Source organism: Peromyscus maniculatus, chromosome 11, assembly GCF_049852395.1.
Source record: "Peromyscus maniculatus bairdii isolate BWxNUB_F1_BW_parent chromosome 11, HU_Pman_BW_mat_3.1, whole genome shotgun sequence".
NCBI classification, from domain to species: domain Eukaryota; kingdom Metazoa; phylum Chordata; class Mammalia; order Rodentia; family Cricetidae; genus Peromyscus; species Peromyscus maniculatus.
Window position 1 is genome coordinate 71,930,300 of NC_134862.1, and position 24,898 is coordinate 71,955,197.

General features: G+C 41.9%; 1 protein-coding gene across 1 annotated transcript; it reads right to left on the reverse strand.

Moving 5' to 3' along the window:
* Nucleotides 1-3,787: 3,787 nt before the first annotated feature.
* Nucleotides 3,788-23,113, reverse strand: Fmo4 (flavin containing dimethylaniline monoxygenase 4). The gene is made up of 9 exons (XM_042258433.2): nucleotides 22,939-23,113; nucleotides 19,215-19,354; nucleotides 17,669-17,857; nucleotides 16,508-16,670; nucleotides 14,272-14,414; nucleotides 12,171-12,358; nucleotides 9,118-9,467; nucleotides 5,160-5,229; nucleotides 3,788-4,481 (listed from the first exon to the last, which is right to left on the reverse strand). Exons 2-9 carry the CDS (start codon nucleotides 19,344-19,346, stop codon nucleotides 4,046-4,048), a joined length of 1,671 nt encoding a protein of 556 aa, XP_042114367.2. The 5' UTR covers nucleotides 19,347-19,354; nucleotides 22,939-23,113; the 3' UTR covers nucleotides 3,788-4,045.
* Between the last annotated feature and the right edge of the window lie 1,785 nt (nucleotides 23,114-24,898).

Sequence of the window (24,898 nt, forward strand, 5' to 3'; positions counted from 1 at the left end):
TTTGTTAAATAAAAGGCAACACATACTTATTTTCATAATTTCTAATTTAATTTCTGATGTTGAAGTCTTGGTCAAACCCATTATTTACTGTGAACTTCTGGTTCTCATTGAAAAATGGATTTAGTTATGATGGCCATTTCCTGGTACCATCTGTACTTTGGGTGTTTGAAGTCCTGGCCTGTGGTACCCATGATATTTAGAGATCTCTTCAAAGTGTAGAGTCAGCAAGGAGGAGTGAGTAAGCAGGGAAGGCTCCCTGGAAGAGGCAGTGCCAAGGTGTTCAGGCTGGAGCTTTAGTAACGGAGGTGGCTGGAGGCCATGGCATTTTTTCTCAAGGCCGCCAGTGAGATAGCCTGGGCTTTAGGGATTCAGATCCCTGGGTTCTCTCCTACTTGGTGTGTGGAATAGGAAAACATTACTTCTCTGACTCTTTGATTTCTTCTTTGAAAATTTATACATAGGGGAAAGCCAGTATATGATATATCTAAGTTATGATAGGCTAATAAAGACATCTCTGTTCTACTCCCTCCCTTGCAGAGGAATAAGAATAGCACAGGTAAAGAAAGACCTTTATCTGTGGTTGCTCAGCTTCCGCTGGTTTTGAAGTTGCCCCTTGTACTGGGGAGTTGTCAGTAAGAACCTAGACACATTAACCAGCTGTAAAAGAAGGGCCACTTCGAAAGCTTGAAAACAGGCTCTGCTTTGTTAATGTTCACTTGCTGCTGCATGTCAGAGGGTTCACGTAGGTGACAGTGATGGAGGACCCAGCAACAGAAGAGCAATACTCGCTGGAGAGCTTTGCCCTGGAGAATTCAAGGGAAGAGATGGCCACACCCCCTGGTTATGCAACAGGAAAACAGCAACAGGGAACAAGTGGTAGTTTTCTGATCTTTTTTTTTTTGTTTTTGTTTTTGTTTTTTCGAGACAGGGTTTCTCTGTGTAGCTTTGCGCCTTTCCTGGAACTCGCTTTGGAGACCAGGCTGGCCTCGAACTCACAGAGATCCACCTGCCTCTGCCTCCTGAGTGCTGGGATTAAAGGCGTGCGCCACCACCGCCCGGCGTTTTCTAATCTTGTAATTCAGAGAATGGAAAAGAATTTTGCAACGATCAGCAGTTAATTTACTGTGACTCACACACTGCATGTCTCAGACAGGGGCCTGTTGTCAGTACCACCATTTTCTGGATGGAGAGCCTGAGGCTGAGTCATTTGGCCAAGGCCTCAGAGCTCTTGATGGAGCTTAGATGGAAATCCAGGTCTTATTCTCATTAGTTCCAGTTAGTTCAGATTCCTCCTGGCTAGTCATCCTAAACAGTGTACCTGTCTCACGGTGACCAAGCAGTTACAGTTCTTCTAATTGCCTCACAGATTGCCCTTTACTTAAAGAATAACTGACCATTGGTAGTGTGTTCTTGCTTGTTTACAAAGCTTAGTTAATTTGAGGGGAGGCATTTATGTTGGCAGAAGAATGAGGATAGATGAAGACAGACGAAAATGTCAGTCAGTGAAGTCACTGTTTATTCATCAAACAATCAAATATTTAGAAATGCTCTGTATTAAATAATTCTTGGAATAAAAAATGATACTTTGGAAGGATCCATCATTTTTTATGAGATATAAAATGTCAAATGATAGCTGGGCTTGGTGGCATACTTTTTAAATTACAGCAGTTAGGCAGACTGCTGTATGAGTTGAAGGCAAGCCCATTCTACCCTGTGAGTTCCAGGCCAGCCAAAGCCACCATAGTGAGACCCTGTCTTAAACAAAAACCACTACAAAAATTCTCCCCAAACACCAAGCCCCACAAAACACACAAACTTTCCCAAACAAAAAGACAGGTGGTTTTACATGTGATAAGTACTTATAATTGTCATCTTTACAGAACTTAAAATCATCTTGAAATAAAAATTCAGTGGGGAATCGGCCTATGAGGAATTTTTATTAAGTACGTTAATGAGGTGGCAAGACCCACTCTGAATGTGAGTGGCCCAATTCCATGGGCTGGGCCATGATCTGTATAAAAGTAGAGAAAGCTAGCTGAACATTAAATATGCATGCATTAATTTCTCTTGGCACCTGGCTGTGGATGTGATGTGACCAGACATTTTAAGTTCCTGATGCCTTGACTTTTCTGCTATAAATTGTGATGTGGAACTGTGAATAAACCCTTTCCTAAATTGCTTTCTGACAGGGTCTTTTATCACAGGAACAGAAATGAAACTAGGATATCACAGTAAGAGAAGAGAAATAACAGAATAGTATGTTAGGTATGGTCACTGCACAGGGGGGATCCTCTGTGTCTCAGAGTTTCAGAAAAGTCCACACACAGCAAGATAACCATAGGAAACTTGTTGCAGGAATCTTAAAAGTTCTTATTAATAAAATCAAACTCGAGGCCAGTTATTGGGGTCCATGCTGGTAGATCAGAGAGACAGAACAAGCCACAGCTATCTCACCTCGCCGGATCCTCATCTGGTCTCGTCTCCTCAGACTGGAGGCCTCTGAGTCCTCATCCGGAATGGGTCTCAGCTGAATTACTGCTCAAAAGCCTGAATGCTTAACCAGCCAAAATCTTCTAGTTTCTGGTCCTCACGCCTTATATATCTTTCTGCTTTCTACCACCACTCCCTGGGATTAAAGGCTAGCTTTCTGGGATTAAAGGTGTGTGTCACCATGCTTGGCTATTTCCAGTGTGGCCTTGAACTCACAGAGATCCAGAGGGATTTCTATCTCTGGAATGCTAGGATTAAAGGTGTGAGTGCCATCATTTTCTAGCCTTTGTATTTAGTGGCTGTCTGTTCTCTGACCCCAGATAAATTTATTAGAGTACACAATATTTTGGGGAACACAATACAACCACAGAGACTGTTGAGCAATATTAGTGGGAGGACTTGGCCTCTGGGTTTTGGTTGGATTCAGTCACTGGGGAATATTGCCAAGGGATTGATCAGTAAATAAAGAGACTTTTTCCCCTCAGGTTTTGACTTTTGGGGGTCATCATGCTTTGTCTTTATTGCCTGGCTGAAGGGTACTGCAAGTGTTAGGTGACTCTTTCTGTGTAGATAGTTTTCATTTTAATAATTGCTTTCTTCCTTCACTTCTTTAGGTTCCAGGATAGTAAAGTCATTGTTACCAGTCTTGGGGGGGTAGTTATTTCATTATAATTTCCCTCCACTGCCCACATCTTTTAACATGATCTCTATATTAAAACTTCACAGGCTGGTGAGATGGCGCAGCAGGTAAAGGCACTTACCTTGAAAGCCTGGCATACTACATCCCGTCTCTTATCTCCATATAAAAGTAGGAGATAAACCATTGTGGCAAAGCTGTCCACTGACCTCAACACATGTGCCATGGCACACATCAGCCCTTTCCACATTATGCGCGTTGTACACACACACACACACACACACACACACACAAATAAAAATAAATAACTGACAGAAAAGCCAATTTGAGTTCCAAGTTGTTTCTACCAGGACCTTGCTAGAAATAGTAATCATACGTTTGTTTAGAACAACTTTAGGTAGAGGGGTAGACTCTACATTAGAAAGCAATATGAGAATGAAGCTACTGAGACCAAAGTAGAAAATCCTGGAATTTTGGCAAGAGATGGCTGGACCTGAACTTGGAATCTATGATGAGAAAGAGGAGGCATACACAAGACACTTGAGGTGGAACTATCATGACTTGGTGCAGCCTTCACAACAAATCATATTAACCCTCAACAACCAGCAGCTAGGCATCTCAGACCATTTCCCATCACCACAGCAGAATACACGAACCGAGTAAAGTAAAAGAAGTTTATTTTGTTCATGACTCTGGGGGTCGGAGGGTTCAAGGGACATAGTGGCAGCTTCTGGTGAGAGATGGGTACCGTGTCCTTACATGGTAGAAAGGTTGAAGGGCAAATACATGCACAAAAAAATGAAGAAACAAGAGGGAGCCGTGCTTTATGACAACCCACCCTATGGAGACGGATGCAGTATCCAAGAGCAGCACAAGGGTGCCCTGGGTACTCCCTCCATTGTCACACGGGGGACCAACTCATGGACTCTGGGGGATGAACCATAGCACACGGTTAGGGAAGACCCTTCCTTGCAGTTTGTCTTGCACCAGTTTAAGAAGAAGTGATGATTTATAGGTAAGTATAAGAGAGGCAAGTAGAAGAGGGGCCCCCCAAACTTTTAAGTAATGTAACAGGGAGGTCGGCTCAGGGGATGTAGGAACAATTCGAGTTTTCATTGGTTTTATGGTCCTGTCCCACTGGGTCAGGATGGCATTTCTGGCCCCATCCCATTTTCCAGGGCCCATTAGGCGGTATTGGTAAGGGGAACATGGTCCAAAAAAAACTTCCCAAGCTAGTCTTGGATCCTTGATGAACAGAAGTGGGATATTGGGTTTTGCGCCTATGCACTGAGCAATCTCATCCATGTAGGAAATGAAGTTGAGTTTGTCTTCACTGGTATCTTTAATCACACCCCTATGGGCAAAAAAAGATAAGAAATATTCATTAACCACCCCCTGTTCTGCATTTCCTGTGTTATAAGATTTACTTCTCACCCTACCATTTTGTTACTGCTATATTAGGGTCAATTTTTATTTTGGGAATGCTTTTCTATGATGGAAAGTAAGACCAAGGGGAGTTTATTTAGCAAGCATGCCTGTGAGGGCAAATTTGTTATAGGAAGTAGAAAGGAAAGCATTTAGAACATAAGAATGACATGATGCTTAAGCCAGGTCTGTCCAAATAAGATGCTGCTAATGAATGAACAGGATCAGAAAGCATTTCCTATATGGACAGGGAAAGGAATAATTCCAGCTACCGGGGAATCTGAGGCAAGAGGATTACTTGAGTTCAGGAGTTGAAGCCTAGCCTAGGTAACATAACAAAAAAAAAAGTTCATATACAGACACCACAATTATATGATGCTATTTAAAACTACAGGCCAGGATGAGGCCATCTGGGAGTGAGATCTAATTTTGGGGCTCATCAAATTTAAGGGGTGAGAAAGAGGAGACTGAGCAAATACAGATGAAACTCAGCCTGCAAGGTGGGATTTCCTGGGGCTGCATGAAAGTGAGGCAGGAAGACAGGGTCACAGGTAGCTGAATAGCATTTACTGATGTTTCCCTCATAGCAAGCTATGCTTCTTCATACCTTTTAATGAGCTGCTCCTTTTTAGTGCCTTCGGCCATCAGTTTCTGGGATGGAGGTATGTTACAGAGTCCTGGGAGGAAGATCAGGAGCAAGAGTAAAGACATTAGCTTTCCTTCTTCTTAAGTTCTGCATCTTCTATTTCTGGCCTCCCTCTGCTCCCTCCTCGGAATTTAGTGTGGAAATGTAGTACACAGGGAACTTCCTGGAGGTAAAATCCCATTAACTAGGGAACGTCATTGCCAGGTTCTCAGACGCTCAGCTCTGCCAGCCACACCAGACATCACATCTGCTCCAGCAGTTGCTGGAGTTCTCCCACATCCACTGTCATGTTCCCCCCTTCTCCCTCTCAACACAGGCTGTATAATATCGTGTAACACTCCTGTATGATTCTTGTGTATGTGTGTGTACATGTGTGTTAAAGCCATTAGTTGTTTAAAAGGAAACATTTAGAGTCACCACTCTTAGAACCCTGCGAGGTCAGATGTGTTGTAGGAGGTAGTTTTGTTATCGGGAAGTCTCCTGTGTGATCAGTCTCAGCCTTGGAGGAGCTCTCTATGGTGTGTTGTGAGGACCACCTCTGTTGGAACATGGTCCAGAAATGGAATAGTGTAAGCAGAAAACAGAATGCTTGTGAGAACACTCCAAGAAAAACGAGAGTCTTGTGACCTGAGTTTCTTCAAAACATGGAATTGTTCTTGGAACGTGTTTTCATGCTCCTCCCAGGTGTAGTGGATAGGAGTGAGTTTACTTCAGATTACTTATTATTGATTGTTGCTGTTATTCAATTAAATGATCCTTTATATACCTCTATGGGAAAAATATTTTTCTTTTGCCACGTTCAGCTTGTCCTTGTGATTGCATTGAGCTGAACTCACAAGAACTTTACTCATGTGCTCTCTCTCTCTCTCTCCCTCCCTCTCCCTCTCCCTCCCTCCCCCTCCCTCTCTCCCTCCCTCCCCCTCCCTCCCCTCCCTTCCTCCTGCCCTCCCTCCCTCCCTCCCTCCCTCTCTTCCTCTCCCTCTCCCTCCCCTCCCCCCCCTCTCTCTCCTTTTTGAGACAGAGTTTCTCTGAGTAGCCTTGGCTCTCCTGGAACTCACTCTGTAGACCAGGCTGGCCTCAAACTCAGAGATCTGCTTGCCTTTGCCTCCCGAGTGCTGGGATTAAAGACATGCACCGCCACCACAGGCCTATGTGACCTTTCTTAAACCTCAGAGTATAAACTGTCTGAGGTTTTGAATAAAGCTGGCATGAGAATTTAGTCTGCCTTATTTATTTGGCTCTAATCTCCCAGGTCCCATGCTTCTAGAGCAGTGACAAACCTCCTTTGTAGGACAGGCACAGAACTTGAACTCTGCCCGTGCTTATTTTAATTTTAGCCCATTGCATGGACTCTGACCTTTCTCTAGTGGCCCAGCTCCTGGCGTCTAAAATCTCATTCTGTCCCTTTGGTTTCCTGGAACTTTACCCTTACCTACTTTATGTGAACCTGTCATTCCCCCCACCCCCGCCACAATCCCCCAGCTTCCCTTACTTGACTTAGGCTACTGATGACCTTGGTAATCCACTTTGTCCCCCATCCTGTTCTGGCCAGTTCTGTCCTGCCTGGTACCAAGTGGCAACCCTAGAGTGTGGTGCATTATCCTTAGAGTAAGGACTGATGCAGATCTGTGCTGTGTTTTCTGCCAGGGTTTTGTTATCTTGTCAAAAACTAGCAAGACTGTTTGCTGAGGTGCCTCTTGGAAGCTCTCCAGTGGACCACACAATTACTGATGTGGTATGAGCCAATCAAGCTGTGTCTTGTCAACTGTATCATTTTAATAAGCATTTTACAGCTTATTATGCACAAACAACACCAGGTATTGAAGGGTCTTCTGTGGTTTTAATGTAATTGGATAGTGCTGTGAAAGCACTTTAATTGGCTTTAAAGAAATACAGATGTTTGGTACTTTAACGAAGGGTTCAGATTCCTTTCCTGTCGTATAAGGATCTTCTAAACTTGTCTTGCCCCCTCCTTTCATTCAAGTAGCGTGTTTGCAGTCAGGCCTTGTGGTGCAGGCCTCTAATTTGTGTTGCTCAAGAGTCTGAGGCAGGAGGATCACAAGTTCAAGGCCAGCTTGGAAATTCTAGTAAAAGCCTGTGTAAAAAAAATGCTGACAATGTAGCTCAGGGGTAGTGTTTGCCTGGCACACGCAAGCCCTGTGTTCAAATTCCAGCCCCACAAAACACAGATTAGACACACCCACATAAATAACCAAATAAATAAGCATAAATGGAATATTATGAACTTACGAGAGCACAGGCTGCTTTAAAAATATTATTTTATGTGTATGAGTGTCTTGCCTACATGTATGTGCTGAGTCCCTTGACACTGGTCATAAGCTGCCATATAGGTATTGGGAACTGAATCTTTGTTATTTGCAGGAACATACAGTTCTCGTAGGCTCTGAGCTATCTCTTCAGCCTCAAGCACAGGTTTTCAAGTAAGGTTGGTGTGCTATTTCAATTACAGGATTGCTGGTGATTGTTTTTTATTTATTAAGGATACCTGCTTGGCCCAAATGTGAATGCTTTTTTTATATAAAAATAACACATGCAGTTCTTTAAAACGTTTGCTAACCTAACTGTGTGGCAGGATGCCAACCGTAAGAGCAGCAGCTATCACTTAGTGGGTTTTCAAGGTGGCTCAAGTACTCTGCTAACTGCTTTGTAGAAAGCACCCATTAAAATAACCTTGAAAAAAATGTTGTCTAGACGAAGGACCTGAGATCTTAAGAGGTCTGTACACAGCTAATGAATTTCAGCGCTGGGACCGGACCGCACAAGCTCCATCTCTGGTATCTTTAGCTTCTCGGAGCGGTAACTGACAGTGAGTGATGCCCAGGGTTAAATATTTTTTATAAGCATGTGTGAACAGTTATGAGACAGGAGGGTAGAACACAGGGGGAATTATGGGGATGTGGAATCTGGTTGAAGCCTCTCACCAAATGAGAATCACGAATTCCAGCACAATTAATAATTGCTGTGAAAGCTGCCCACATAGACACAAGATTCCTTTAACATAGAACAGAATGGTAAAATAGAAACAAGCCATGCTTTAAGGCCTAAACCTGTGTTACTTTGAAGAATGGCTTTGCTTCTTTCCTAGATGTTTTCTGGGAAGATCAAAGAGAAGACAGTTAAAACATGCCCTGTGAGTCTTCAGACCTGGAGCTTTTCCTTATCAGCTGTAATTCTATCCAGGGCATAGGTCCCACCCTCTGAGTTCATTCAGGCTCCCCTGCAGCCCTCCAGGATGAAACTTAAGAATCCAAAAGACCCACTATATATGGCTACTGTAAAGACACTTGTCTGAAAAGGCAAGATGTGCCTTACTTTGCTCCGAAGAGCCTTGTTTAAAAAACTCCAGGCCTGCTTCATACTGGCTCATCCTGAAATTCTTTTCTGTGGTGAAGCCAAGGATCTTTTGTTACCTGATTGGAGGTGTCTGTGATTAGGAAACAGCTCAGGCTATAAGGCTGCAGTGTAGAGCCATGCTCTGTCACACCTAATAGCCATTCTCCTAAGATCTTGATTTTATTCGCAGGATGCATTATCTCAATATCATTCTTTGGAAGCAATATAAAATTTGGCTTTTAGTGACAAATGGTAGGACTGAACTAGAGTAGAATGGGATCTTTAAATTTCAGTTAATCTAAACAATTTGATCAGTTCAGCTACCTACTACACAACTCTGTTGTGTAACTTCATCTCCTCCACAGAATCAGCACAGCTTGCCCTCAGTCAGACAGAATGACCTAAGCACATCTCTTATACTGTCACACACATATATGATTAATTGCTCATTAAGTTTGCTTTTAGTAATTTATATTTAGCTCGTGTCTGTTTGACTAGGTAAAAGGCAGGACACTAATTTTAAGATTCAATTGATAGCATTTGTGTTTAAAGAGAGCAAACATACCTTTGAATACTCGTGTAGCCCACCGTGCTTGGAGCTCTGTGCCTGCTAAGATAGATCCTGTGAGGCTGATCAGGCCAATGATGGCTAATGTTGGTCTCTCCAAATTTGGAGGAAAGACGTGCTTGTACAGCATGAACTTTGTACAGAGGCTTTTGAGAGGTTCTTCAAAGAAAGGAAAAGAAAACTCATATCCTGTAGTGAAGATCACTACGTCAATGTTGGCTTCTACTGTCCCATCTTCAAAGATGACAGAGGATTCTGTAAAATCCTTTATGCTGGTTTTCATAGTGACTTTCCCGCAGAGGATGCAGGTTGGTAGCTCATCATTCACAATAAAGTTTTGTTTTTTCCTTTGGCAGAGGAAAAAAATATTCACTATAGTTACCTACAGGAGACTTTTGCAAATGATTTCTTCAGTCAGTTGAATTAAATTATCTGCCAAGTCAAGGAAGTGAGTTGACCAGTATCTAATTTGAAGTTGGCAATCTGATAATGTTTATAGAACATGCTGTCTCTTTGCTCTTTGTAGAAGGTATGTGGAAAATGACTCTTTCCTAAGTTGATTTACAATTCCCTTTTAAAAAATATCACACACACACACACACACACACACACACACACACACACACAGACACACATGTAGAAAGAGAGAGGGAGAGAGAGAGAAGGAGGAAAAATTTCAGGGGCTGGTTCTTTCTTCTGCATGTTTTGGGGACTGGACTCAGGTTCTTAGGCTTGGTAGCAGATGACTTTACACCCAAGCAATCTCACCAGCACTTTATTTGTAACTCTATATGTTAGAATTCACTTCTAGAGCAGTGTTTTTGTTTCTTTTTCTTCCTTTATTTCCTCCTTTCCACTTTGGAGATTGAACCAAGAGCCTCACACATGCCAGGCAAGTGGTTTACCACTGAGCTATACCTATAGCACAGAAATGCTTAAAGTATAAAGGTAGAGTATACAACTAATGATTTGATGATGAATTTAGGATTCCGTATCACTCAGGCCTCCAGAAGTTATATTAGGTCAAGAGGAAATCAGTAAGAAATGATTTCTCCAAAAATAAAAACTATTAATCTATTTACACGGATGGCTATTTTCATCATTATACAATCACATCAGACATGTGGTCTTTATAAAATTGAAAGCTCACATTATTATCTCCACTTGTTTTTCTTGTAATTTAAAATAGATGTTGCTAAAGAATATTTGAGTTAGGCATATATTAATAATATATAATAATAATCATATTTAATGACATCACATGAAGTTCAAAGTTTTTTTTTTCCCAATACATAATTCTATAGAGTAGTATATTAAGATACATTATTTTAGGAACTCCTGTTAAGAATTCACACTTCTAATCATGGTCAGTCTAGACATTTATTAACACATGTATTGGGAGTCAACCATCTGTGTTCACTGATGCTGCATGCATTGTATTTCTGGATAGTTGCAGTTTCAAGATGCCTCAAAGCCAAATTAAATTTCCTTCAAATTGGAAAGAAAAGTTTTCATCCTTAACTTGATTCTAGCATTGTGAATTTACTACTGTTCTTATGAGATAGACAACTTGCCTATTTCAAGAACTACTGTGGAACTTTGTGGGCAATGTCTTTGTTGTTGTTTTTTTTTTACTCTTTTTTTTTTTTTGAGACAAGAGTTTCTCTGTCTAGCTTTGGAGCCTGTTCTGGACTACTTGCTCTGTAGCCTAGGCTGGCCTTGAACTCACAGAGATCCGCCTGCCTCTGCCTCCTGAGTGCTGGGATTAAAGGAATGTGTCACCACTGCCCGGCTGTTTTTACTCTTTTGTGGGGGCCTGCCACACAGCTCCCAAATAATCACACACAGAGGCTTATTACTACTTATGAACACCCAGTCTTAGCTTGGCTTTTTTTCTGGCCAGCTTTTCTTAACTTAAATTATTCGCAACTATCTTTTGCATCTGGGTTTTTCCTTTTCTATTCTTGTATTTCTTTGTTTCTTACTCTGTGGCTTGCTGTGTATCTGGGTGGCTGGCCCCTGGAGTCCTCCTCTTTCTCTGGCTACATCTTTTTTCCCTCCAGATTTTTCCTCCTATTTATTTTCTCTGCCTGCCTATCCTTTCTCCTGCCTTGCTATTGGCCATTCAGTTCTTTATTAGACCATCAGGTGTTTTAGACAGACAAAGTATCACAACTTCTCAGAGTTAAACAAATGCAACATAAATCAAAGTAACACACCTTAAATTAATATTACTCAATATGTCTTAGGGAAATAAGTTTATAACAGGAAAAACTAAGACAGTGCTGTAGTTTTTGAACATGTAAAGTTCTGAAAAATACAGTATGAGGAATGTTGATTTAAAATTTCCCATCAGAAACCCAAATTAAACTGACAACAAGATGCTGTCTCACTCCAGTTAGAATGGCTATTGTTTTTCTTTAAAAAAAATGTGGGTGAAAATATGGAAAAGAAGGAATACTTGTACTCTTGGTGGGAATGTAAATTATTCTTCAGCCATATATGGAGAACAGCATAGAGAGGTTCCAAGACAACAACAGAAACTAACCAAACAACAAAAATTAAGACTAGATCTGTCATATGATCTGTCTATCTCACTTCTGGGTATATATCCAAAAGTAATAAAATCAGCATTCCAAAGAGATATCTGCAAGTCCATTTTAACTGTGGCATTATTCACAATAGCTAAGCCTTAATGCTCATCAAGAAATCCAAGAATAAAAGCGTCACACACACACTGGAATATTTTCAGCCTAAAGAAGAATGGAATCTTCCAGCTACAGAAAAACTGAGAAACTCAAAGAATATGTTACATAAAATACATAAAATAAAAAGTAAGTATTGCACTTTCATTTCCATATGTGGAAGCTAAGATCAGAATAGTGACTATTAGAGATGGGAAAGATATCAGGGAAAGGAAGGATGGAGAAAAAAGGTTATCTTTGAATGGTAGGTGCTATATGCATGTACGAAACTTCACTGATACATGAAATTTATACATATTAGTGAAAATGAACCAAAGATTTCCCATGAAATAAAAACTTAAGTACCCTTTTGCAATTCTTAATCCATAAATCTCATGATTAAGTTGCAGCTGTTTATCTAAGTTTTTAAAACACGAAGGCAGAACTTGTGTAATCACATTATACCATCTTCTTGTTATCATCATATTGAAAGGATAGCCACCCCCTGAAGAGCGGCTTATAACCCAGGCACCAGTTCTAGTGCTGAGAAACACCTGAAAGAAAAACAAGACGGATAAACACATGCCCAATATTTTGAAGTCTTTTTTTTCTTTAATGTATTTCAAATTATATTCTGGTTTTCTTACATAGATCTACATGTGACTATATGTTCTTGTTGCTATAATTATCCTGAAAACACATCACTTGATTTATATATGTTAAGTATCTTCAACATACCATTTATAGAATTATGAAAATAGGATTGTAATATTTGTGAGTACAATATGTTTGTCTGGTGATTCTATGTGTGTTTGTGGCATACATGGGTGCAGATATGTGTGAATGAGTGTGCACATGTGCAGAGGCCAGAGGTCAACCTCTGGTGTCATTTCTTAGGAGCTATCTACCTGTTTCTTTTGAGTTAGGATCTCTCATTTGTACCTGGGGCTCAAATATTAGGCTAGGCTGGCTGTCCAGTGAGCCCCAGGAATCTGCTTCCCCAGCAGTACACACAGGCTGGCATGTGGGCCCTGAGGATGGAACACTGATCCTCATGCTTTTGTGGCCAGTATTTATTTGTGTGACTGAGCTAGCTCTCTAGGCTCTGGTCTGGCAATGTTTTTTTAAAAACACACGAATAATAGAGAACCAAAAGGTTTAGAAAAGCAATTGTAACCAAATTAGAAATAAATCTATCCTTTTGAGATCTAATAGTTTTCCTATAATATATGCACATGAAATAGATCTCTAACTTGTGAGTTGTTTAGAATTTCTAAAATCATCATGTATACTTAAAAACTGAAGATTTCTTCTATATTAAAACAAAGAACTGATCTGATTTCTAGCAGAAGTATTGGAGTCTGTGGTAATTTGAATTTAATTGACTCCCATAAGCCATAGGGAGTGGCACTATTAGGAGGTGTGGCTTTGTTGGAGAAAGTATGCAACTGTAGAGGTGGGTTTTGAGGTCTCCTATGCTCAAGCCACGCCCAGTGTAGACGCAGACCCCAGCAGATCAAGATGTAGCACTCTCAGCTCCTTCTTCAGCACCATGTCTGCCCGCACGCCACCATGTCCCCCTATGATAATGGACTAAACCTGTGAAACTGTAAGCCACCCCAGTTAAGTGTTTTCCTTTATAAGAGTTGCTGTGGTCATGGTGCCTCTTCACAGCAATAGAAACCCTAACTAATTCAGAAACACTTGGCAAACAACCTTACCATTAGATTCTAACATGGGGTTTTGACAGAATTATAGAGGGTTTAATGTAAAAGAAAGATGGCTAGGTGTTGGTTGCCTGTAATCCCAGAGTTTGGGAGCCTGAAGCAAGAGACTTGGTGAGGCTACATAGTGAGATCCTATTTCAATATAGAAAAGTGAGAAACAGTTGTGGGGAGATGGACAGAGAGTAGTGTGCAGAATGGAGAGATGAAGACAAGGATGCAGAGAGGGAGGGAGGAAGAGAGGGAGAGAAGGAGAAAGGATGTGAATGAGAGCTTTCCCTTCTGTGGAATAGTTTGCCTAATTGGTTTTACCCCCTAAAGATCATTTTTTGAACAATGCCTGTGGTTAGGCATTCACATAGTTTTTCTGGAGTCTTTTGGACATAGTCAAGTTGTGTATCTCCTGAAATAGCAGACCAAGAGTAACTTTGGGGCTTTTCCTCACTTACCTCATGCCAACATAATTTACCAATTGGGAAGGTGTTTACAGTCTTGATAACTTCTCTGTCGGCACTACCCGTGCTGATAAGAGTGGAGACGCTGATTTAGAAATCGTGTACCTGAGCCGGGCGGTAGTGGCGCATGCCTTTAATCCCAGCACTCGGGAGGCAGAACCAGGAGGATCTCTGTGAGTTCGAGGTCAGCCTGGACTACCAAGTGAGTCCCAGGAAAGGCGCAAAGCTACACAGAGAAACCCTGTCTCGAAAAACCAAAAAAAAAAAAAAAAAAAAGAAATCGTGTACCTGAGCTGCTGTTCTACTGAGCTCCACTGCGATGTCTCCTCCGGTGTTCCCAAGACCAGCCACCAATACGCGCTTGCCCTGAAAGGAATCCGGAATCCTGTACTCCTGGCTGTGTAGGATCTGCCCTTTAAACTTATGGATTCCTGAGGGAAGGGAAGGATGAAATGACCTGAAATGTTTAAGCTATCATTCCACAGTAACAATGATAGGGAAGTCCCAGAAACCCAGAAGCATGTTGCTTGTATCACTACTTAAGGAAGGAGAAGTGTGAAGAACAAGTCTTCCGGGAATTCAGTGAGCCCAAGTACAGACCTCTTACAACCTGCCGTGTTAAAAACACCGATCAGTGCTGGAGAGATGGCCTAAGATGGGTTAAGATGCTTACTGAGAAGCCTGACAACCTGGGTTTGAGTCCCAGAAACCAATGGTGGGAGGAGAGAACTGACTTTGCAATTTGTCCTCTGAAGTCTGTATGGACACTGTGGTATGCACACTGTGAATGTACATGAACATAATATAGTTTTTGTAAAATAAGCCCATGGATAACATCATATCAAATGGGAAAAAAATTGAAAGCATCCCTGTATCCTCTAGGTTGGAGCACAGGTGCCTGTGATTGTGATTACTACTTCTCAGTGGACTACAGGAATTCCTAGCTAGAACAGTAAAGCAGGGGAAGGAATAAGAGCATTCAGTTTGGAAAGAAGGAAGTTTTCATTGTTTGCACATACTATAATTTTCTATGCAGAAAACACCATAGATTCCGTCCCCCACCCCGTGAAACCTCACAAAAGACCAATTAAGTAAAACTGTAGGATACTAAACCAACATACAAAAATCAGTATTATTGCTGTATATCGATGGAAAAAGTTCTGACATAGAAATTAATAAAACAATTCCACATATAATAGCTACAACAAAATAGCCTAGAATAAATTTAATCAAAGAGGGACATGTATAAAAACATTGATGAGGAGTCAAAAGAGGGCACAGTGGGTTAAGAGACATGCCATCAAACCTGACAATCCATCTGAGTTCAGTCCCTGAGTTCAAACCCAGACACCATTTTGAATGCTGCTTCTTGAGAAATTATGGGTTGAATTATCACTTGATTCCTATAAGTAAACATATTTTTTGAACAGGATATTCTATTTATTTGTGATTGATTTTTTTTATAAGATTTCTGAGAGATGGCTCAGTGGGCAAGAGTGCTTATTATGCAAGCATGAGGCTCTGCGTTTGGACCCCAGCCCCCCTGTGAAAAGCTGGCTATGGCCTCACTTTTGCCTGGGACCCAGGTGCTGTTCGAGGTGACGACAGGATGCTTTCTGGGGCTTGCTGTCCATCAGCCTAGTGGGAGGGCCAGCGAGAGACCCTGTCTCAAAGGATAAGAGGTGGAAAGTGATAAAGCAGGATACCCAATCTCCTCCTCTCACCTTTGTGCATCTGCACACAGGCACTTCCACAAATACTGAGTATATGACGCACAACAAATACTATGATCACAAGAACATATAAAAAAATAAAGGAAAACATTCAAAACTTTACTTACTAATTGCTTTCAAGGTCACTCCGAACTGGCAGAACAGGAGCAGTTTTATTACATTTTAGTAATCCTCACTTCCCTAACTTTGTTTGTCCCACCTGAATTTGAATGGATGCCAGCTTTCTAAATAACTGATCATGATCTCAAAGATGAAGGTTTGCCAATCATGAGTATGTCGAAAAGAATGTGTTGAACTGTTTTCAAAGGGGATTTCAAAGCATCCTGATCTGAGAGGTGTAACAGGCAATTTTAAAGAGTGAATGTATTAATTTAAATATATAGTTTCTGGTATATTTTCTTTAAAAACTATCTGTCAAGCTTCTGTGTTCTCTTACTTCAAGTTTTTAAATAGTAGACCAGCTCTGATTCAAATGACCTGTAACTCAACCCCCCAAATTAAAGCTTTCTTAAAAATGACAGATCTGATACTTTAAGTCTTATTTGGTCACTATATTGAAGTGGGCATGTATGATAAGGCTCCAACCACAGCAATTATATTAGTACATAAATAGTAAAACTGTACACAAAACAGTACTTTTTACCATTCAAAGTAATTTTGTGCATATAATTTCCAAGCAAATACAAAAACATTGTCTATAAGCCCACAGAAGCATTTTCAATTGTGAGCAAGTTGTTTTTCTTCTAGAAGAACTGAAAGAGTATTGATGATCTCAGGTAGAAGTGACTCACCAGGGAAGGACTCCAGAGGTAAACGGGGGCTCAGGAATTGCCCGGTACAAACCATGACAGCATCAAATACAGCTCTGGCCTGTTTGCCCTCTGTCTCTGTGACAACATCCCACTGGCCAGTTTCACAAAAGTCTGGGCATTTTGTTACACTGCACACAGTAGTCTACAAGCAAAAGACAAACACTTCCTTTGACTCTTACACAGTGACTGGTATAATAAGCCCCTGCTGTTTCAAGTAGACCAACCGATGATCTGAACAAGGTTTTTAAATATATTATCTCATTCCTAGAGAAATTAAGCAACATGTATGTTCTCACAGGTGCTCCTATGTGGATCAGGACGTAGGACAACTGAATCCCTTTATTGAAAGAATAAAGCAGGACTTTTTTTTCTTGATGAGAAGGAAGTGAATTATAATTCCTGATGCACTGGGAAAAGCCAGGAATGCAAACTCTCCTCTACCATACTTTGTATGTTGAGAGTTAAAGTCATTTCTTCGCAATGGGTTTCATAAATAGAGTTATTCTTACTTTATTCTCAGGAAAAAAATTCTAAGTTTCATCCCAAATGAGAGTGTGGTGGTTTAAATAGGAATGGCCCCCATAGACTCGTGTTTGAATGCTTGGCCCATAGAGAGCACTATTAGGAGGTGTAGCCTTGGAGTAGGTGTGGCCTTGTTGGAGGAAGTGTGTCACCATGGAGGCGGGCTTTGAAGTCTCAGATACTCAAGCTACACCCAGTATGGCACACAGTCTACTTCTGCTGCCTGTGGATCAAGATGTAGAACTCTGATCTCCATGTCCAGCACCATGTTTACCTGCACACCGCCATGTCCTGCCATGATCCACCATGATAATAATGGACTAAACCCCTAAAACTGTAAGCCAGCCCCATTGAAATATTTTCCTTTATATAAGAGTTGCTGTGGTCATGGTATGTCTTCACAGCAATAGAAACCCTAAGACAGACTTTGACATTTAGAGGAGGAATCAGGAAATTCAGTATTTTAATGATTTGAGTAAGGAACAGTAAGGAAATTACCTATCTTATTCAAATCAAGATAAAAATCAAAGAAAAGTTTACTTTAATCATCTATTTACATTCACTTGCTGACTGGGATAGCTTCCATTCATGAACTTTCCATAACCCAAACTACCTTACCTTAAACTGAATATATTTCAGGAGGCCAAAGTGCTCAGCAAATTCTCTAAGATAGTTCCAGAATTTCTCATGGTCCATGAAATTGGGGTAATCTTCTCGGTATGGGAAATCACTGTAACATGACATTTCCTTGCAGACATTTGTCACTAGTGACTTGTAGACCCTGGTCATCCCATCCTTGGTATCTTCCTGTAGTGGAGATATAATTAGTCTGGAGGGAAGAAGGAACAAAGCAGAAGAGAACCCAGGTTGCCTTGGTGGTTCATGGGTGTCCAACTGAAGGGGGTTCAGAGAAATTAGCATTCTATTTATAATTTTAAAAAGTTCTAGACCCAGCATTGGGCACCCATGCTGTTGTGATAAGACATCCTTATTGGGACTGGAATAATTAAGCACAGTATCTTTGCCCCATCACAAATAAGCTGATGACAGTACAAAATTGTCCTTCCATGATTTCACAGATATAAAGCTCATGGTCAGTCTTGGCTGGCTGTTTCTTCTTCACCTGTCATAGTGACTCCCTCTACTCACTCTGGACATTTCTTTTCTTACCTTTCTCTAGGGAACTGCTTGATAGTTTTCCTTTAATACACTCAGTGCATATTTACTGATTGTATTCTTTCCATTAGCATTAAAAATATCGAGGGACTCTAATATTAGGAACAAAACCCAGCCCCCCTCATTAGCCTTTTCTCTTTCCCTTCTATCTCCACTGTCAGGAAAGATTCATCATGGGCAGGTAACATCTGTTTCCTCCTGTATTCCTTAACGCACTCTCTGGTCTTGATCTCTATCACTCAAAAACAAAATAGCAAAAGCATCTATATTCTAGGCACTAATGAACTTCATATGTCTGAAGCCCATCTCCATTTCTCTCTCAAGTTTCTTCTTTTCCTGTCACTTTGTCCTAACGGCCTTCCAGGACTTAATTAAGGGTTTGCAGCAGGTAACTGTTGGGGCCCCATCGAACTGGTGGCCTGAACTTCAGAGCTTCTCATACTGCATTACAACAACCTCCTTACTGTGTCTGTCCTTTTCTCGACTATGTGGAGGGTGGTGGGGTCCCTGCCTGTTTTGTGTGCCATTGTATCCTGGCAGAGGGACATGATAGGTACATGTTGAATGAATGAGTCTTCCATAAGATCTGAACAGGGTCTGGGAGTTGGATCACCACTATTTTACTCCAACTTCATCCTCACAAGTGCGTAATCCTCTTTATTTACCAAGACTGTCCAGTTTGCAGGATGTGGCACTCTACTACCTTTAGAATTTGCAAGTACAGAAATCATCACAAACTTCCAAACTATGTGGATCTTATATTATCAGATTCCGCTCTTTTTTTCCATTCTCTTTTCCATGTCTTTGCCTATGCCTTGCCCATTTCTAAGGCCCCTTACATCTCAGACTGCACTCCACACAGCATTTATCATGGCACCACACACATATTTATCTTGATGCAGTGAACTCCTGTTTGGATCACCAAGTGAGCAGAAGCAGCCCATGACTGGATTATGATTACTGAGATAGGAAGATGTGAACTACGCACAGCAAACTTCCACAGTCCCCCGAAGTCATTACTTCTCTCAAAGCAGGTGGGTTCCAGGCCCTCATCCAAGCAGCACTTGATGGATGACAGACCACTCATACCGGCTCCAATCACTGCAACTTTCTTGGCCATGGTATGCTCTGTGTGAACGTCAAGGAAAGTTTTATATGGTTGACCCCTACAGTCTTGTGCTGTATACAAAACATAAGGTGTTACTGTTTGGGATAGGATGTAGAGCAGGATTGAAGATTTGAGGGAACTGAGAAGGAAGGGAACTAAGGAAATGAAGAGATCTGAGAGAGTTGAACTGGTGATTGAATGACAGTGACTGACGAATAAATGAATTGAACAAAAGAGCTCTGAGTAACTAGATTCATTCCTGCCCTGATGGTAGTGTCTCTCCTGGGCCCCTGGATTTGTATAAATTTAAGGCTGGACCCTTAAATATTATACTATAGGACCTGGGTTCTATTCCCAGCACCCATATGATACCACACAACTGTCTGTAACTCCAGTCCTGGAGGATCTAATGTCCTCTTCTGACTTCCTTGGGAACCTCTCATGCACATACTTCACTCACATAAATGTAGGTAAAATGCTCATATATACAAAAATAATAAACTTTAAAAAATAAAATAAAGTTAATAACCTAAAGAAAATATTTTGAAATACAGAAAATACTTCTATGCTTAATATGTAAAATAAACTTATAAATCAATAATAAAAAAGAAAATGTGTATGAGAAAAGAGTCTATTTTCAATAAAAGGGGAAAAAAAAACAATAAAACAATATACCAGTTGGGCAAATTGACATGGATGGGCAATTTATACAAGAAAAGAATAGTATCAGTCAAGAAGTACATGAAACCTGTTTGATCACCAATAATAATACCAAGCCTGGGGTAATAGTTTCCAGTGTTCAGATATGAAGTTTGGGGCTATGTTCAGTAACTTAATACACGCACTGCAGTAGAAGCAACTCCGTATGTATGCACCGCTCGTCACAATAGAATTTGCCTTGGGGAACTAAGAGAGGATGTGTGTATGATGCCCACAGGTCCAGCAAAAGAAACCCAGCATGAGTGTTCCTCACTGCTGGTATCTGCACCACTCTGAGAGGTGGAGTCTGCCCACAGGTGCCCGTCTGGTGCTTGAGCCAGCATGGGCGTGCTGCTGAGCTGAGAGCCTGAGGAGTTCTGCCACCCTGTCACTGAGGCTCTCTCTTCCCCTCTGTTCAGGTTTGAGGGATTTCTCAGGGCTTTCTGTTCCAAACATACTGGTATTCTGTGTTCCATGAGATTGGGTGTCTCCATATCTGGCTCATTGTGTATTTCCAAATCTGTACCTCTTCCGTTTTAACTGAGTTCAGTTGGGAGTCTCTTAGTTTAGAGGGAGTTAGGGCGAAAGAAGAATGGACTTCAGAAGCAGCAAAATAAGATTTGAACTTTGATACTGAATAAGAATGGACCCATATACTCATATATTTGAATGTTTAGTCACCAGGGAGTGGCACTATTTGAAAAGATTAGAAGAACTAGGAGGTGTGGCCTTGTTGGAGGAAGTGTGTCACTAGGGGTGGCTTTGAGGTTTTGAAAGCCCATGCCAAGCCCAAAGTCTCTCTCTTTCTGCTTGTGGATCAGGATGTAGCTCTCATCTACTGCTCCAGCACCTGCCTGCATGCTGCCATGCTTCCTGGCATGATAATAATGGGCTCACCCTCTGAAACTGTAAACAAGCCCTCAATTAAATGCTTTCTCTTACATGAGTTGCCTTGGCCAGGTGGTGGTGATCCACACCTTTAATTCCAGCACTCAGGGAGGTAGAGGTAGAAGGATCTCTGTGAGTTCGAGGCCAGCCTGGTCTACAGAGTGAGTTCCAGGAAAGCCAGAGCTACTCAGAGAAACCCTGTCTTTTTTTACCCCGCCCCCAAAAAAGGGCAAGTAATTGACTTGCCTCCCCTCCAGACACAACAACAACAACAACAACAACAACTGACCAAAACACTCTCAGATGTACTGCTGGTAAAATAAGAAAAATACCAATGTTAATGGACTGTGTAACCAATATCATATTATTTACATAAAAGGACCCATCACAAAATATTTACATGCTGTTCATTCTCTACATGATTGTTTCCTTTCTTCCACCCTTTCTCCTCAGGAGAGAGTGTTTCTGTGGACAAATTTTACCAACAAGTTTGGAACACATGAAAACATGGCAAATATACCCGTGGATTCTCTTTTGAGTTGAGAACACCCGGATTGCTACTAACAAGGAACAAATGGCCTTCACTGAGAAGAACACTTGAATTACCAGGCCACTAAGTGAAGGTCAGAAGCTGTCAGATCTCTGCTCTGCTCTGTCTGAGGAGAAGGGGTTGTTAGTTAAACTGGTAAAATGAAGAATGGCAAAGTAAGGAATATGCAAGTGGAATAGACTAGCAGCAAAGGAGTCCATTCACTGTTGTGCCCTGGGGACCTCTCGGTGCAGGGACCAAGCGAGAGTGGGGATATGACAGAGACTCAGTGACTACATCTGAGAAATAGTCTGAGGAATAACAAAAGCACCGAGCCAGGCTGTGACCTGACACTAGGAGGAGAGAGGCAGACATACAGCGGCACTTGTGGTAGGTCCTGTGGCAGCAGCTGGCCCTGGTGAAGTCCTGGCAGAGTGTCTTTTCCCAGTCTAGAGTGGACCATGGGGTAAAACTGGACTGCAGCACCGGTCTCTCCAGGGCTGATTATTAGCAATAGAGGCACATTTGTACACTTCAATATTGCTATTTAGGTGCCATGGTCTTCTGATGGAGGTAGTCATTTGAAAGTGTGCTTTATATCAGTAAGGGAAGGTCATGAGATGGAAATGCAGAGACCCAAGTTCTACTTGTTCCTGCCTCTAACCAGATGTGTGACCTTGGCCAAAATTCTTGAAAAGTACATTTAAAGTAGCTTCCTCTTTCTATCAAGTTTGGAAGTATTGTGTCTGAGACCAAATTACTCGTAAAATAAAAAACAAATCCACAAATGAAAGAAAGGAAGAAAAAAAAAAGCAACACAACCCCCAAACAAAAAACCCCAAACCCAACAAACAGCCAAGCAAAATCCAGAGCCAAATAACCAGCTCTGAATTCAAACTAGAAGGACTAAGAAAATGCACCATGTGCCAGCTCTGTCAATTATAAAGAATGCTAAAACATGAGAAATACTGTGTTGCTCTCTGGCTAGAAAGGAGGCCCGAAGTTCTGAACTTGGATCTTTATTCAACCCTGGAACTCCACCTCATACCTCAGCAGCCAGCAAATACTTTGGAGATATGGAAAGACACATTCGACTAGCAGATTGTAGAACCAACTAGGGTTTCTCGGAGATGGCCATTTGATGATGAGCTCATCCAACTCAAGATCACTGTGCTCTGCTGTGCTTTTCCTGTTTGGGTTTCCAAGTGTCACTCATTTCCAAGTGTATCATTCTAAGACCAGCCTGAGTCAGAGTAGGATCACCGAAGGACCCATGGCTGTGACTGACGCAGGGCCCTTCCTGTTGGATGGCCTACTCCAGCTATGCTGTTTTCTGTCCTCCTTAATTCTACTGCCCTAACCTCAGGCAACAGGCTTGGGAAGCAAGTCACATCACACTCCTGCAAAAACACTCTCTCCATTCACCCTCTGCAAGAGGAGTTTCTGGAAAAATTTCCTCTTGAAGGCAAAACAATCCAGGGGACTTACCTGGCAAGCAGAGAGCAGATCCTTGGACTCAAAGTCCAAGGTGAGAAGTCAAAAGTGTGTTTGCTTGAGGACACAAGGAAGAAGTTTCTATCTCAGAGCCTTGTTTTAAGAAGACAACAGATTTTGATCAGACTCTTCTCGGTGTAACACAAAAGCCAGCTGCTGCTTCTATGCTGTTGACAACAGGGAGTTGGGTTAATACGAACTTGACACTTCCGCAATCTCCGGGGAGAGGAGGGCTGAGTGACGACTCAGAGTGCAGCTTTCAGATAGGAAAGAAAGGAGTCCCGCCTCTTTCCCACACCCCCGGCTGGATGAGAGCACTTCAAGGCACTGTTATCTTTGCTGCCTTTAGAGGGCGCCAAACTCTCATCCTTCTCAGCGACACCCTGACTTCATTCTCTGTCTTAATTATATATTTTTATTCTTGGAGACTTTTTTTTTTTTACATGTATTCAGTGAAATATGATCCGATCCGCCCACTACTCCTCACCAACTTCCTTCACCCTCCCAATATATTCCAGCATAATGGCTTCATTCTTAGTTTGATAACGTAAGTACACTTAGTACTGCCCACATGTGAATGATATGGGTTCATTGACTGGAGTATGGGGAACCTACCAGTGGCCATACCTTCTAAGAATGATTCTCTTCTTAAACCAACATAGAAGCTATGAAAAAAAAAAAAGGAGAAAATAATCCAGACCACCACATTTTTTTTATGCTTGGTGTTCTCTCTGTCTCCCTTCTCTCTCCCCTTCCTCCCTCCCTCTCCCTTTCTTTTTCTTCGAGACAGGGTTTCTCTGTGTAGCCCTGGCTGTCTTGGAACTCGCTCTGTAGACCAGGCTAGCCTCAGACTCACAGAGATCCACCTGCCTCTGTGTCCTGAGTGCTGAGATTAAAGACATGCACCATCACTGCCTGGTGCTTGGTATTTTCTAACTACAGATTTGTGGTCTGGACTTTAAGGGTTCACAAGTGGGTGTGTCCTTCAGATTGGGTCAGCAGAGAGAGCTGTAAAAACTGAGGACATAAAACCCTTTCTAGACGTTCACCTGGTCTCAGGAAGAGCGACTGAGGAAGCAGTAGTGGTAGTAATACCAGGGAATTAGGGCTTGTTCTTACTTCCTCTCAATGCTTGCAAGCCACCATAGTGGTGGCGGTCCATCTAGGCTTGTTGCTGAAGGAAGTTCTTCACCATGGTTCACTGACCATTTTCTGAACCGGAAGCCAGAAATGCAAACACGTGGAGGAGTCAAGAAGGCAACAAGAATAAAGGTGGATAGATAAGACCCTACTGGGAAGCCCAGTGGTCTGCTCAGTTTAGCTAAATGCTGTCACTTGGGAGCAAGAGCCTAATATCTCAAGGCTCTAGGCTCTTTTCTTTCTCCCTTTTGAGACAGGATCTCTCCATGTGCTCTCTGTCTTTGTAGCCTTTCAATTTTGCTATCTTTTTGTGTGAACTTTCCCCAGTGCTGAGATTACAATCACATGCCACCACCCTAGTTTGCAGGTAAAATACGTTTTAGGGCTCTAGCTGTACTTCCCTCTGTGATTTCTGAATGCAAGCACCACTTATAACAGTGGGATTTGCCTTGGTAACCAGGAGAGCACATGTGTATTGTGCCCATGGGCCCAGCAAGAGGAACCTAGCATGAGCGTTCCTCATTGTGATATCTGCCCTGCTCTGAGAGGCAGAGTCGGTCTATAGCTGCACCTTCGACCCAGGAGCCAGCATGGGCGTGCTGTGAAGGCTTGAGGTGTCCTATGACCCTGTCACTGAGGCTCTCTTTTCCCCTCTGCTCAGGCTGGCTGTTGCACCATTAGGTGGTCTTGGGGACTCTGTCCCTGTGGCTTTGTAACTTGCCTCACAGTCAGGTCAGAAGCACCAGGTACAAATACAAAGTGGATTTGCTGAGTAAAAGGAGCCAGGAGAAGTTCTGAGTCCTCAGACCTCCCA

Bases quoted from the DNA above. Each gene is read 5' to 3' on its own strand.
- Fmo4 (XM_042258433.2), bottom strand. From the start codon at position 19,346: ATGGCCAAGAAAGTTGCAGTGATTGGAGCCGGTATGAGTGGTCTGTCA. The intron at 16,671-17,668 runs GTAAGGTAGTTT...TTTTGCTTGTAG, and splicing joins TGAAATATATTCAGTTTAAG to ACTACTGTGTGCAGTGTAAC. The intron at 5,230-9,117 runs GTATGTTTGCTC...TCTTCCTCCCAG, and splicing joins GGCTACACGAGTATTCAAAG to GACTCTGTAACATACCTCCA.